Source organism: Schistocerca americana, chromosome 1 (assembly GCF_021461395.2).
Source record: "Schistocerca americana isolate TAMUIC-IGC-003095 chromosome 1, iqSchAmer2.1, whole genome shotgun sequence".
Lineage (NCBI taxonomy): Eukaryota > Metazoa > Arthropoda > Insecta > Orthoptera > Acrididae > Schistocerca > Schistocerca americana.
The window spans coordinates 616,830,274-616,846,602 of NC_060119.1; the positions used below are offsets into that span (position 1 = coordinate 616,830,274).

At 40.2% G+C, this 16,329-nt stretch overlaps 1 protein-coding gene across 1 annotated transcript in view; it reads left to right on the forward strand.

The window, feature by feature from the left end:
* LOC124625417 (otoferlin-like) overlaps positions 1-16,329 on the forward strand; it is a 1,049,973-nt gene that overhangs the window by 982,548 nt on the left and 51,096 nt on the right. Inside the window, exons 32-33 of the mRNA XM_047149169.1 lie at positions 13,865-14,052; positions 14,129-14,367. Coding sequence (XP_047005125.1) covers positions 13,865-14,052; positions 14,129-14,367 — 427 coding nt within the window. The remainder of the gene's footprint in view (positions 1-13,864; positions 14,053-14,128; positions 14,368-16,329) is intronic.

Sequence of the window (16,329 nt, forward strand, 5' to 3'; positions counted from 1 at the left end):
CATGGCAAGATCTATTGGAGCATATACTGTATTCAAACATTATGGATCACCATGAAGGGAACGATCCATTGATACAAAATCAGCATGGTTTCAGAAAACATCATTCTTGTGCAACGCAGCTAGCTCTTTATTCGCACGAAGTAATGGCCGCTATCGACAGGGGATCTCAAGTTGATTCCATATTTCTAGATTTCCGGAAAGCTTTTGACACCGTTCCTCACAAGCGACTTCTAATCAAGCTGAGGGCCTATGGGGTATCGTCTCACTGGATTCGTGATTTCCTTGTAGGAAGGTCACAGTTCATAGTAATAGACAGCAAATCATCGAGTAAAACTGAAGTGATATCAGGTGTTCCCCAGGGAAGCGTCCTGGGACCTCTGCTGTTCCTGATCTATATAAATGACCTGGGTGACAATCTGAGCAGTTCTCTTAGGTTGTTCGCAGATGATGCTGTAATTTACCATCTAGTAAGGTCATCCAAAGACCAGTATCAGTTGCAAAGCGATCTAGAAAAGATTGCTGTATGGTGTGGCAGGTGGCAGTTGACGCTAAATAACGAAAAGTTTGAGGTGATCCACAGGAGTTCCAAAAGAAATCCATTGGAATTCGATTACTCGATAAATAGTACAATTCTCAAGGCTATCAATTCAACTAAGTACCTGGGTGTTAAAATTATGAACAACTTCAGTTGGAAAGACCACATAGATAATATTGTGGGGAAGGCGAGCCAAAGGTTGCGTTTCATTGGCAGGACACTTAGAAGATGTGACAAGTCCACTAAAGAGACAGCGTACACTACACTCGTTCGTCTTCTGTTAGAATATTGCTGCGCGGTGTGGGATCCTTACCAGGTGGGATTGACGGAGGACATCGAAAGGGTGCAAAAAAGGGCAGCTCGTTTTGTACTATCATGTAATAGGGGAGAGAGTGTGGCAGATATGATACGCGAGTTGGGATGGAAGTCATTAAAGCAAAGACGTTTTTTGTTACGGCAAGATCTATTTACGAAATTTCAGTCACCAATTTTCTCTTCCGAATGTGAAAATATTTTGTTGAGCTCAACCTACATAGGTAGGAATGATCATCAAAATAAAATAAGAGAAATCAGAGCTCGAACAGAAAGGTTTAGGTGTTCGTTTTTCCCGCGCGCTGTTCGGTGGTGGAATAGTAGAGAGATAGTATGATTGTAGTTTGATGAACCCTCTGCCGAGCACTTAAATGTGAATTGCAGAGTAATCACGTAGATGTAGATGTAGATGAATGAAAGGCACACAGTTTCACATGGAGTACTGGTAGTGATAGTGGAGCTTGGAACTTGGTCAGCAGCCATGTGGGCACTAATGCTCATATATCAGAATATCTTGCAGCTCGAAACACTGATTTACTCACTGGGCTGTACAGCAGGTGTGGGAACAGGGTGGCGCATGTCAGTCTTATACGTTACAGTGAATATCTTGGTTTGAAGCACATTGCCGTGCGCATGTGAGTGTTAAAAATTACAGTGAATATCTTAATATGAAACACATTGCCATGTGGCATGTGTGTCATTGGACAGGCACTGGGCCAAAGTTGATGTTGACACTACAAGTAGAAGACCAAGGCTGGTTGTGAGATTGGGTCAGGGGAAGCCTTGCTACAAACCAAGTTACTGCTCTGTACTAGTAGCCAGCAACTGTAGAAGGTGGGTATCTGATCATATGGCAGAATTGACAGCTTGGGGCAGAAATAAACACATGAAACATGAAACTCACTGCCTTAGCAGATGGTTGTAGCACACTAGGAACATTAGGAACTGCTCAGACCAATATGCGGCAAAAGGCCATCGCAGATCAAGTACACAAGAGAAAGTGGCCATGAACGTCAACCCCATTCTAAGAAGGTTATAGAGCACGCTGAGGAGAAGGTGTCTCAATCTTTGGCACCAGTCTCCATCAAAAGTCAAAAGTACCATGAAGAATTGGCCTGGTTAACATAGACTTGCACCGCCGACATCAAACAACAACCCAGCTGTGCCCTACTGTAGACAAAGAAGATGAGTGTTCGACACTTATTATGCCACATGACATGCAGTCAACAGCAGACATTTGTAGTGACCCTGGGGGCCAAACCTCTTGACCATATCCTGGATAAGGTTGCTCCCCAGCATGTCATAGCTGTTACCCATTGACACACAGAGGTACTAGCCATATGCCTAGCCACCGAATTCAGAAAAACCTAGCGAGGCAACCATCCAGGGAGGCTGCCACAAATGAAAATCTTCCATGGATGACAGTTACTCAGATGAAAGGCTATCTCATTGACAGACAGTCAGTCTACACACTAGACGACACAGGAGCTTCTTTCCTGTAATGCCAAATGCTTATTCCCACCAGCTAAAGAAGATTACTTTCCTTGACATGAAAGCATTTGTGCTGAAGGTTGCCAGTCCGAAATACAAGGGGTGATCAAAAAGTATCCATTTGAGGGTGTTGCTCCAATGTATATGCAACATAGCGGAACTGGGATGTCGATGTATAAGAACCGACATGTTGACAAGGGATCAGTGGGGCACTCATAGCATTCTGATGTGTGTGTTACTGCAGGTAACAAAAGCTGGTTCCACCACTGGGAAGCAGAGTCAGAACCATTGATGCAGCAGTGTCATCTGGCATCTGCTTGTCCACAGAAGTTCAAGAGCCAGCCATCTGCCTGAAAGGTGATGTTCACCCTGTTCTTTGATTAACATGACAAGGGGTGCAGCCTATTCATGATGATACATGTCCCCATATTACCAATGTTGTACTGACACAATACCAATTTTTCCAATGCAATACATGGAATTAATTGGCTCATGGGAGAAATGGCCAAGGCATGGTCTGAATGAAAGACACACAGTTATCACGTGGAGTGCTGGTAGTGATAGTGGAGTTTGGAACTTGGACAGCAGTCACGTCCATGTCTCTTCACTCTATTGGCCTGATCTCTCCCCATGCAAGTAACTCTCCTTCAGTCCCTTAAAAAGGGCCTTGAAGAGTCAACGAATCTTATAGGACAGCAATGTGCAGCTGTCAGTTATGGATTTCTTCATGCAACAGAACATGGTTTTTTCCCAAATGTGTATCTTCAGTGGGATGATTGCCTCAATACACACACTGATTTTGCCTGATTGGAATACCGATTCTGGATTGTATGACCTTCAAACAGAAACTTTTTGATTGCCCCTTATGCATTCAGCCAACAAGAGCACGTGTTACAAGGGTAACTATGACGCAAGCCTTTGAATGTCCTTTTAGCAGAATTTAGTCATGATGTAAGGGAGCAATGAGGCTCCTTGCAGGCATCACAAAATAATAACTCCAGACTGACGAAGCTGTTCCAACAAATGTGCTTAGCAAATATTGCTCTGAGTGTTTATCTGCTGTTGAAGATATTGGTTTCCTGCCATCATCAACAAGATGAGTCCCAGTCATCGTTCAAGACATACAGTTAAACTATGAAGCTTTTATCAATTGCAAAAAGTTAATCAAGCTCACAAAAGAAATCTTCATGCCAGCGTTGATCATAAGCATTGTATGTGATCAAGGAGAATTCCTGACCAATGTCAGAAGCAGTGATGACTCATCCCTAAAGGTATGAGCATAAGTACAGCTGAACCAGTCCAGGAGGGGCAGCATAGTGTCATTGATGAGTAATTGCACTCTAACTACCATTATATCCAATGCTGGAGAGGATGCTGCTATCAAATTGCCAATAGGATCTAGCCTGTTAGAAACAACATCAGCTAGTAACAGCATTCTGCATCAATTTTTGGATGCTTTCAAATCAGGCTTGGAGAAAAGAGAGACCAAGCAGCCCGCAATGAAAAACTATATCAGCTGGGGTCATCCACCAACTAGCCCATGCTCATGTACAATCCCACAGCTGAATGGTGGATAATCCAGGAGGAAGTGGAGGAGGTGCTGCAATATTGCATAATTGAACTTTCAGAGAGTCCTTGGTCCTCTCCAGTAGTCCTTATGAAGCAGAAGGATGGCACACAGCATTTTTTGCTTCAGCCACCAGCAATTGAACAAAACCACAGAAAAAGATGTATATCCATCACCATGCATTGCTGACACCTCGACCGTTTAAAAGGAACTAAGTATTTCTCAACTATGAACATGCAGATAGGCTTCTGACAAATTGAGGTTAATGTGGCTGACAGGGAAACACTGCCCTCAGAACTTCAGATGGTCTACATTAGTTCAAATTTATGTGATAAACTTCTTTTTATTTTTCAATGTACCGTATTTACTCGAATCTAAGCCGCACTTTTTTTCCGGTTTTTGTAATCCAAAAAAACCGCCTGCGGCTTAGAATCGAGTGCAAAGCAAGCGGAAGTTCTGAAAAATGTTGGTAGGTCCCACCACAACTAACTTCTGCCGTCTGAGTCAGTAAATAAATTTAAAAGAATAGGTAGAAGACGAGCTTTTTTTTCTCTGCCCCGAGTTTCGACCACTGCATTTTCATACATTATCCAACGAAGTAAATACAAATTCCGTATTGTTCATCTTAGAATGTAGCAGAATTTCAATGTACTCTGAAAATCCAACTGGCAAGATTGTTTGGGATGTTTGTCAATATGGCCAACTCTATGTTCTGAATTTTTTCCTACCAGTGAGAAGAGATGGTTGCTAATAGGAACCTGATGAAATGTGAATCACATGCAGTATTCTCTTCACCATAAGAATAATACAAATATAAACATTTTGCCATGTATTCTTGTGTGTTTGCTGCTATCTCATTTAAATCCTGTCTGCCTAATAAACTACGAAACTAGAGTGAGACAACAGCAAACGCGGAAGAATATACGTATCGTGTCATGTTTATATTCGTATTATTCTTATGCGTAATAGTGATACAGTTAGAAATGAAGCACAGCAACTGACTAGATTTTTAAATCTAAGATGACTCTAATTTCTATGCAGAATTTGATGTGCTAAAGAAGCGGCCGCAAAGATTTTCAAACGGTGAAAAATTTTTGCCTAACTCTCATTCAGAACATGTTCTATCATACGCAGTCTATTATTTGGTTCTTGTTGATCATTATCAAAGAAAGCAGCAGTGTAAGTAACAACAAATTGCAGTCTCTTGCCATTGTTTCGCTAATGAGACGATTCCTCTCTCTTTTTTAAAAAAAATTGTAAGCGGCGGTAGCACGCACAAAAGCAAGCCATCCCACCAGCGGCGACAGGCCGTAAACACGCACTATCAGAATGCGACAAACAATGCATGACACAGTATAGTAATGCATTTTCAGCTTAGAGTGACGTAAACACCTATAACAAAGAAGACAGCACTTATCAGATCAAAGGAAAATACGCAATCGATTCAAACCAGACGAAGCACGTGAAAAAGGAAGGGTACCCGTATAAATACGGACGGAGCGCCTGACGCATAGCGATGGCTACCTGGTAAAGCTTAATTGCTAAGCTTACGACTCGAACCAAACTACTGTAGCTGTATCGTCATTCATTCGACCTAAATTGTGTCTCATATTACAATGGACCAACTTTGTTTCGATTTGGAGGTGCGGCCTAAAACTTTTCTCTCCCCTTGAATTTCGAGTCTCAAATTTCAGGTGTGGCTTAGATTCGGGAATTTCTTTTTTCTTTTATTTCGAGTCTCATTTTTCAGGTGCGGCTTAGATTCGAGTGCGGCTTAGATTCGAGTAAATATGGTAGACTCCTTGTAGATTAATGCACTTGGTCCAATGATATTCCAGTGCCTTGATCTCATCTCTAAAATCAGTTTCCTCCAGTCCTGCAAAATAATTTACAACTCTGGCTATCAATTCTTCTTTTTAAGTGAATCCTCACCCACCAAGAAAAATTTTCAGTTTTGGGAAGAGATGGAAGTCTGACAGAGCCATATCGGGTGAATAAGACATTTGTGGTAACTAATCACACCTTAGTTCACGTAATTTTGCCATGGCAACAACACATGTGTGTGGGAGCACATTGTCTTGATGGAAGATGTTCTTCCTTTTAAACCTAGCCTTTTTTCATGTATCTTTTGTTCATCTACATGGTTACTCTACAATTCACACTTAATTGCCTGGCAGAGGGTTCATCGAACCATTTTCATACTACTTCTATACCATTCCACTCTCAAATGGCGCGTGGGAAAAAGGAACACCTAAATCTTTCTGTTCAAGCTCTGATTTCTCTTATTTTATTATGATGACCATTTCTCCCTATGTAGGTGGGTGTCAACAAAATATTTTTGCATTCAGAAGAGAAAGACGGTGATTGAAATTTCGTAAACAGATCTCACCACGAAGAGAGCTGCCTTTGTTTCATTGACAATTCGCGTATCATATCAGTGACACTCTCACCCCTATTGCGCGATAACACAAAACGGGCTGCTCTTCTTTGCACTTTTTCAATGTCCTCCGTCAATCCTATCTGGTAAGGATCCCACACCACCCAGCAATATTTCAGCAGATGATGGACAAGTGTAATGTAGGCTGACTCTTTAGTGGGTTTGTCACATCTTCTAAGTGCTCTGCCCACAAAGCGCAGTCTTTGTTTCGCCTTCTCCACAATATTATTTATGTGGTCTTTCCAATTTAAGTTGCTCATAATTGTAATTCCTAGGTATTTAGTCAAACTGACAGCCCTTAGATTTGTGTGATTTATCGTATACCCAAAATTTATTGGATTTCTTTTAGTGCCCATGTGGATGACCTCACACTTTTCTTTGTTTAGTGACAATTGCCACTTTTTGTGCCATACAGAAATTCTCTCTAGATCATTTTGTAATTGGAATTGAGTGTCTGATGATTTTCCTAGGCAGTAAATTACATCATCATCTGCAAACAATGTAAGGGGGCTGCTCAGATTACCACCTAGATCATTTATATAAATTTGGAACAGCAGAATGTGGAATGAGAGATACCACTTCTGTTCTAATCGATGATTTACCATCTATCACTACAAACTCTGGCCTCTCTGAGAGTAAATCATGAATCCAGTCACACAACTGAGATGATACTCCATATGCAGGCAATTTGATTAATAGTCGCTTGTGAGGACTTGTATCAAAAGCCTTCTGGAAATGTAGGAATACAGAATCGATCTGAGATCCCTTGTCGACAGCACTCATTACTTTATGGGAATAAAGAGCTAGCTGTGTTGCACAAGAACAATATTTTCTGAATCTATATTGGTTATGTATCAATAAGTCATTTTGTTCAAGGTGATTCATAATGTCTGAGTACAGTATATTCTCCAAAATCCTACTGCAAATTGAGGACAGTGATATGGGTCTGTAATCCAATAGGTTACTCCTATTTCCTTTTTTTAAATATTGGTGTGACCTGTGCTACTTTCCAGTCTTTAGGAACAGACCTTTCGTCAAGTGAGCGGTTGTATATGATTGCTAAGAAAGGCGCTATTGTGTCCGCATACTCTGAAATGAACCTGATTGGTATACCACCTGGACTGGAAGACTACACCTAAGATATCAATTTTTATGTCACTCATGCTAACAGCTGTTCTGGTTTCAAATTCTGGAATATTTACTTCATCTTCTTTCATGAAGGAATTATGGAAAACTGTATTTAGTAACTTCGCTTTAGTGGCACCATCATCGGTAACATTTCCATCGCTATCGCGCAGTGATTGACTGTTTTTTGCCACTGGTGTACTTTACATATGACCAGAATCTCTTTGGGTTTTCTACCATATTTTGAGACAATGTTTCATTGTGGAAACTATTCAAAGTGTCTCGCATTGATGTCCGCACTAAATTTCGAGCTTCTGTGAAGCTTAGCTAGTCTTGGGGATTTTGCATTCTTCTGAATTTGGCATGCTTTTTTTGTTGCATCTGCAACAGTGTTCTGTAGTGTTTTGTGAACCATGGTGGATCAGTCCTGTCTCTTATTAACTTATGCAGTTTGAATCTACCTATTGCTGTTGATACTGTATTTTTGAATTTGAGCCATATCTGGTCTACACTTACATAATTAGCATGGAAGGAATGGAGACTCTCTCTCAGGAAGGCATCAAGTGAATTTTTATCTGCTGTTTTAAATAGATATATTTTGAATTTATTTTTAAACTACTACCAACAGACACAAACACACCACCACCTGCTTTATTTAATCTATTCTTTCTGAACAGGGTTTTTGCCTCTGTAAAAATTTTGACAGAATTTATCTCTGTTCCTATAACGATTTGAGATTCAGTGCTGGTACTTTTCCAACACAGCTACTACAATTTACAGCTACAATACCAACTGTTGCTTGGTTGATTCTTGTCGTTTCTTTGCCCTGTACCCTTTGAGACTGGAGCCCTTTTTGATCTTTTTCAAGACTGTCTAACCTAAAAAAACGCCCAGCCCATGCCACACAGCCCCTGCTACCCATGTAGCCACCTCCTGTGTGTAGTGGACAGCTGACCTATTTAGTGGAACCTGAAACCCCTCCACCCTATGTCGCAAATTGAGGAATCTGGAGCCTACACCATCGCAGAACCGTCTGAGCCTCTGATTTAGACCCTCCACTCAGCTCTGTACCAAAGGTCCACAATCAGTCCTGTCAATGATGATGCAGGTGGTGAGCTCTGCCTTCATCTCACTAGCAAGCCTGGCAGTCTTCACCAACCCAGACAGCTGCCGGAAACCAGAGAGAATCTCTTCCAATCCATAGTGACACACATCATTAGTGCCAACATGAGCCACCACTTGCAGTTGGCTGCACCCTGTACCCTTCATGACATCCGGAAGGACCCTTTCCACACATTGGATGACTCCCCACAGTATGCACACGGAGTGCACATTTTGTTGCAATTTGTCCAGGAGGTTAGCATAGTATTCTCCAGTAATTGTTTGCCCAGTGGGGAGATAATCTACAAACAGAACCCTTTTCGCATCCCGAAACACTGATACAATGACCTTCACTGCCGAAAGAATTGTCTTTGCTTTCTTTGGTGGTGGAGAATCAGCATGTTTCACCGCTTTGACTGTTGTTTCATCTCTGGGGTATAGTAATGCACCCAGGTTTCATCTGTGTTCACAAACTGGTGAAAAAAATCTTGTTTGTTTCTCCTAAAATGAGCCAAAGATTATTCTGAATGTCCATTCTCAAGCATTTTTGATGCAGCATCAAGAGTCAAGGCATCCATTTTGCGGACAATTTTTTCATTTCTGGTTCTTCAGATAAAATGTGATATACCCTTTCAGGTGACATCTGGCTAGTGTGAGCAATTTCACACACTTTCAATCAGCAATCCTCCATGGCTGTTTTGTACACTTTTGCAATGATTTCTAGAGTAGTGATACATCTTGGCTGACCACTGCATGGATCATCATCTAAGCTCTCACAACCAAATTTAAATTCATTTGTCCACTAGGCAACAGTTGAATATGAAGGAGCAGAGTGCCCCAGTGTAATCTGGAAATCAGTACGAATGTCCTTTGCTTTCATACCTTTCTTTACGAAGTACTTAATAACTGCTCGAATCTCGATTTTTTCCATGTTTGCAAATCGTTACGTGGGAACAACAACAGAGCCACATCACTGTCACAGCTGTCTTCCCAGAGCACTGATGTGGCACGAGTTTGCAGGCAACAGTCCAATGAATATCACATGAACAACTCATTGTGCTAGTGCTGACCTCTTGTGGTGATTCCAAGAACTTTTCAAACCACCCTTGTATAATAGACAATCTGCTCTGACACCTTAAATTGATATCTGGGTGACATTTGAAGAACTTTGAAGCTGACTGACAACCATGTTCACATGTGTTTGGGCTGTAGATATCCACCTGAATCTGAAAAACTGCCTATTCATTGCCCAAGAAATAAAAAGTCTTTGGACACTTAGTGAATAATGGTGGAGTCCATCCTGTTCCTGAGAAAGCAAGAGCAGTCACTTATTTTCCTACTCCTCGGCATATTCATGATGTGAGAAGCTTTCTCAGAATATGCTGCATGCCCCTAGCAAGAACTATTGCAGGCTGAAGCCAGATTTTCCTGAAACAAGGCAGTAGAAGGACCTTACCTTGTCCTTATGGAGGCACTAACATCTTTTCCAGTCCTGAGAATACCAAGACAGAACTTCACACTGATATTAGTGGTTTTGGTATAGTGGCAGTTCTGTTACAACTTCAAGAAGATGCTGAAAAGTTGATAGATCATCCTTCCATAGTACTCTGAAATGTAACAGATTGTTTTTCATATGATTTTGAGGCAAATTCAGGTTTCATGATTAGCTGCTATGTCAGCAGGGAAGACCCATATAAATAATCTTGCCTTTTGAAATCTATAACATAATTTTAAACAACTTCATGTCAAAGTACTCATTCACATTACGTCCGTCCACAGGTAGGAACATGTACTGTCAACTCATTTAGTTTACATTTATGAATAATCGATTAACAAAAGAGATACCAATTATATACTGTAATTACAAGTATAATGTTTGAAATGGTTAATACAACAACATACAACTACCTGTAATCCATAAAGTGAAACCATGATAACAATGTGAACAAAAAATTGTGTACTCATATTTGAAACAGGAAACATGGTAGGAGTGCTTGGAATAATGTAGTTTCAGTGTAATTAACAAAAATGTAATTTTCGTTGTTCATTTGTATTATTTTACTTATTGTTCTTGAAAACAAGAGACATGTAATCATCTTTCTTATCACATTCCATGCATTTTAATTCTAAGCAACAGATGATAACATTTTTTGTAACTATCAACAACTTATGTAACTGTAATTAATGAATTTACTGTAGGCAATGATACATCAGTTGTTAGTGAGTTTATATAAGACCAGTAAGAAAACTTGTTGGAGGTCCAGCATTATGCGAGATATTGAGCAGCACTCTGTGACATAATAAATTGTACAGCTGAAACAATAATTGACTTTTCATGTCTTTTGGGAACCATAGTGTTCTCTGGCCTGTTTTCACTTACAAAAAACCTCAACTGCAGTGAATTAGCAAAACAAAGATAAGTTGTAGACAACATTTATTATTTTGAACAAATTGAGTTACATCCACCAAATTTCAAGAATGTTTATTTCAGCTACCATTGAAAGAATTAATGTTTGTAAAGATGATCACTTCAAAGTTTTTTTCTGTTGACAACATTTACCCCAGCAAGACTGGTGCATGGCAACCCTCCATGTCCAAGAAGAACTATTCTTCAACCAAGAAAGAATGCCTTGAAGTTTGGGCCATCAACAAGTTCTGGCCATATTTATTTGGCAAACCATTTGTTGTTGTTATGAATAACTATGCTTGCTGACTAGCCTGAAGGATCCATCAGCCCGAATGGTGAGATGAACACTGAGGCTTCAAGCTGCTGATTTAGGTTGCCCAAGATTTCTCTAAATCACCCTAGGCAAATACTAGAATGGTTCATTTGAAAGGGCATGGCCGATTTCCTTCCCCATCCTTGAATCATTTTGAACATGTGCCACATCTCTAATGACCTCAGTGTCACCAGGGTGTTAATGCTTAATCTTCCTTCTGTCATCACACTACTTTTAAGCATGAGAACATACTTGGATGATAGTCAACACTGAAAATGGATATGTCCTAGAGATGGTAATGAGTACCCTACCATGGTTTCCAGGTCAAAAATCTATTACCCTTTACACTTGAGATGCCTTGAAGGGTGAAGGCTATCAAGATAGGCCAGCTACTCTAAAGACACAATAAGCATTGTGTGCAGCCATCACAACAAACACTTCCTTCAGCAGTTCAGAAGCTTCAGAGGTGTTTAGTGGCTGATGGTGAACATGTATTACAATGTCTCAGAAATGAGGAATAATGATAAATATATTTTAAAAACTGAAATACACAGTATTGATGGTTCACAATAATGTTTATTTTATATTTTATTGTGAACCAGCTTTCAGCTTTGTAGACCATCCACAGATAACTTGTCTGAGGCTGGTCTAAAAAGCTAAAAGTCAGTTCACAATTAACCATAAAACTGTAATGCTGCCACTATTTTTTTTATTTTTTATTTTTTATTTTTTACTGTGGAAACTAGTTGTGCATTACTGTGGAAACTAGCAGCTCAGCCGAAGCAGTTAAAGGAGCCATAAGCAGCCAGTGGACACTAACATGTCCACATGCTGTTTGCAGCAACAGGGCTGTTTATACGTTAGGAGGCATGCCAGACCAAGCACTGTAATCCTGCTAATGAAGCAGTAAGACAGGGCTCTTGCAGAACAGACCAGGGAGTTTCTACATCACCAGGCCATATATTTGTTATTCCGAGCATGGATGGAAGCAGTATGTGGGCACAACAAGTGAGCTCCTAACTCAAATAAATGTTAATTTTAGCAGAGCTATCTGCAGTTAAGCAGTGCCTACTACAATGAGAGGGCTACTCCAAGTGCCGGAATGATATGGGATAGCAAGCAGTCACAAGTTTGGGCCTCCACTACCACACCATCTTCTAGCATAATGTCCTCCTTCCTGGGCTTGGTGTCTCTTCACTGATGAGCCACTCCCAGGCTCATTCCAGCAGAAGCCAGACAACTATCTCGCATGGCACCAGATTGAGACTTGGGCTGTGTAGTCACACACCCTTCTGCACTGGTTCGGGTGTCCTGTTGCCTAGCACAGTCACTCACACAATGGAAATCCATCAACAGTGCCTGTCATCCCCTGAAATCATTATGGTGGTCTTCCTCAATGCTGGTGCCTCTCATGAGCAACCATGTAGCATCTAACTGGGATGCACTGCTGAGCATGTTGCTGGTATCAGCATTCTGGGGAACAGACATAATGGCCTGCAGCTAGATGCCACACCACACACTGCCCTCATCACGTGCTGTAAGGGGTGTGGCATGGCCACTGAACCATGACACTACAAGTGTGGTCACATGAGTTTAAATAAAATATTTTACTTTCCAATGTTGTTTCTCTGAGCTGCTCAAGGACTGCATCCTCGTCACGATCCACTGTTGCTATCCTGCACAGAAGTGGCCCACTTCAAATAAATATTATTGTAGAACATGTATACAGTGTATTTCAGTTTTTAATGTGTCAATGCTCCTATAAGTACTGATGAATACATAAATGTGAATACATTTTGTGACCTGCTCAGCATATGTTTGAGATGTTGAGTTGCAGACAGCCACTATGAAAACACTATTACAAATTTAAGCTACACACACACACACTTTCACACAAGCACAACTTACACACACATGACCCCTGTCTCTATCCACGAGGTACCAGTGTTCACCATTATGAGTGTTATCATTTGCAAAAGTACATCAAATGAGCAAGCATCCATCCTCAGAGAGTTCCGATAATCATTTGACATGCTTGTCCTTAAGTCAATAAGAAAATTTTCACACATCAATTTCCCTCTCTTCTTATACCACTCCTTCAGCCATCTACACTTCCCCTTTTCCTTACATGAGTGCAAATCCAGTCCAAGAGCCAAATAACACCTGGCATCCCTATCCGCCATATTTGCACATCATATTTCACACATCAATTTCCCTCTCTTCTTATACCACTCCTTCATCCATCTACACTTCCCCTTTTCCTTACATGAGTGCAAAGCCAGTCCAAGAGCCAAATAACACCTGGCATCCCTATCTGCCACATTTGCACATCTGAGATTTGTCACTAATATTGCATAATATCAATTCACTGTCTAGAACCAACCATCGATGTAATGCATAGTATTACTGTCCATTATTATTAATAATCTACAGGCACTTTAGTCTCAAAAATTTTACAAAGAACTAAATGATTACTATTTTTTCACTATTGTGTATTCTTGAATTACTGTGGCACATAATAGTTGATGTGTTATACATTAAGAGTATGTTACAAGAACTTTTGTAAAATCTTTTAGGGGAAATTGGAGATGTGGGTAGATATGTTCCCAATGGATATGCCTCTCCCAGGTCCATCACTTGACATTTCACCTCGGAAACCTAAATCATATGAACTTCGCATTATCATCTGGAACACTGATGATGTTGTGCTTGAAGATGATGCATTCTTCACTGGAGAGAAGATGTCTGACATCTATGTTAAAGGGTAATAATATACTGCACTCAGAATTGTGGAGTTACATTCTTGTTGCTGTGAAATGGAGTTTATTTAATTTTTTCAGGTGGCTGAAAGGACAAGAAGACTGTCAGTGCACAGACATTCATTATCGATCGCTCACTGGTGAAGGAAATTTCAACTGGAGATTTATATATCCATTTGACTATCTGGTAGCTGAAGAAAAAATTGTTATTTCTAGGAAGGAGTCATTGTTCTCCTGGGATGAAACAGAATGCAAAATACCAGCAAGATTAGAACTTCAAGTTTGGGATGCTGACCATTTCTCAGCTGATGATTTCCTAGGTAAAGTAGGAACAGTAGGACAGCTACAAATTAAACTTTGATTGTAGATTGTATTAATATATACTCTGATCATCTTTATCTAAATATTTCCTTGTAGAACTTGAAGGAAGGAGAAATTGGGAAAGATAGATAACAGTATATAGCAGTTTAAGACTTTAAGCAGAAATTGGCTTGAATAGTTTGCCAAATGTTCAACAGTGTAATTTCAAACATGATGAATTCACACTGCAGAACAAAAGGTAGTTTCAGTTAGCAGCAGACATGAGGAAAAGTGCTTCACTGTCAAAAGCAATTTGACATTAAACGAAGTAGTGCACTTAACAGAAGCTTAATGGCAAGATTTACTCATTACTGTGGGCTTGAAAAGAGGCACACGTGAAAGTAGATTCCTTAATATTTCATGGACTGTGATGTAAAAAACTGCAATTTTGTGAAATTTTGTGCCATCAGTACAGGAAATGTCGAATTTTATTTAGTTGTTTTCTTTAGTATGATTTTGTTACTTAGCACCCACATTTTCTTATTTGTCCCCAGGGCATTGGATAAAGAGTAATTTTTTTCTCTTGATTCATCAGACAGAGTTTACTGCAAGTAATAATAACTTATCTTCCTGCAATTATGTATGGACATAGTAGCACTGAGCCTGGTTTATGAGAAATAAGAAAAAATAGTTCACTGGATACTGAAAACTGAAAGATGATCTGATTCCTGGAATTTTCTTAAGAAACTCATAGACTTGTTGAAGTAATGTATTGGCATGCTTATGAGATTTTTGGAGTTGGGGCCTTTTTTGTATTATTCCTATATATATTTACCTAACTACTCGTTACATATTATCTTTATCTGCATACCCCCCACCCCCCTTCCCCTTTCTCTCTCTCTCTCTCTCTCTCTCTCTCTCTCTCTCTGGTTTTCCCCATCTGCTTTTCTACTTCCCTTCTTGTTTTTAACCGTATTATACCCCCCACCCCCTTCCCCTTTCTCTCTTTCTCTGGTTTTCCCCGCCTACTTTTCTACTTCCCTTTTTGTTTTTAACTTTATTATTTATGTATTGTTTCTCTTACTATTACTCCATTTTTGCGTCTCATGTTGTCGTTTTAACTTCTCTAGACTGAAGCACAATGTTTATAAATGTACTATGTGTGACCCGCGTCCCCCACTAATACCTGTCATTTCAACAATACCACCCACTTTCTTACAATTTGCGGATACCTCACAACCAAGGGTCTGAGTGACCCGTTCCTCCTTTCCAACCTTCCCAGGCTATCCCTCTTTACTTCTTGAGGAAGAAACTAGGTATTTTAAAAGATGTGACAGTTCTTGTGTACTTTTATGTGTACCGATCAGCAGTATTTAAAAGTATACCTATTAAATTGCTGGCCAGTCATTCTGCCTTGTTATTTTTCTTTGAATATTATTATTTAATATCTTGTCATCACGTTATTCTCAAATCTTCATTATTACTCTTTCAAATTACTCTGTTTATGCACATTACTATGTCTCCACTTGTCATACCGAGCACCGTGGGTTTTGAATCCATGCCAGACAGCATGGACCTCCATTACCACTAGAGGTTTCTGCAGCCATCACACCATAAGTTGTGGCTGAACATGCTCCTGACCTGCGTATAATGTGAGGGCGCCACTGTGGAGCACGTGGTCCCAGCAGCCAATAGTGATGTACCCAATCATGTATTTAAGCACCTGCCTCTCACTCAACAAGGCAGTCTGATATTCATGGGACTCTCTTGATATCTCGCTTACAGACATCATGTTTGCTTTGCTTGTTTCTGTGTCCGAGTGGATGTTGTTGATTTCATGAGGTTTTCTCTTGTGACTCCATTGCTTCTTGCGTGTTGCTCTTCTTGGTGTCTTGCATGTTCGCCCTTTGTGTGTGTCCATTCCTTCACTGTTCGTCTTTCTTGTTTGTTCACATGCCTCTCCCATTCGGTCCTGCTGCACT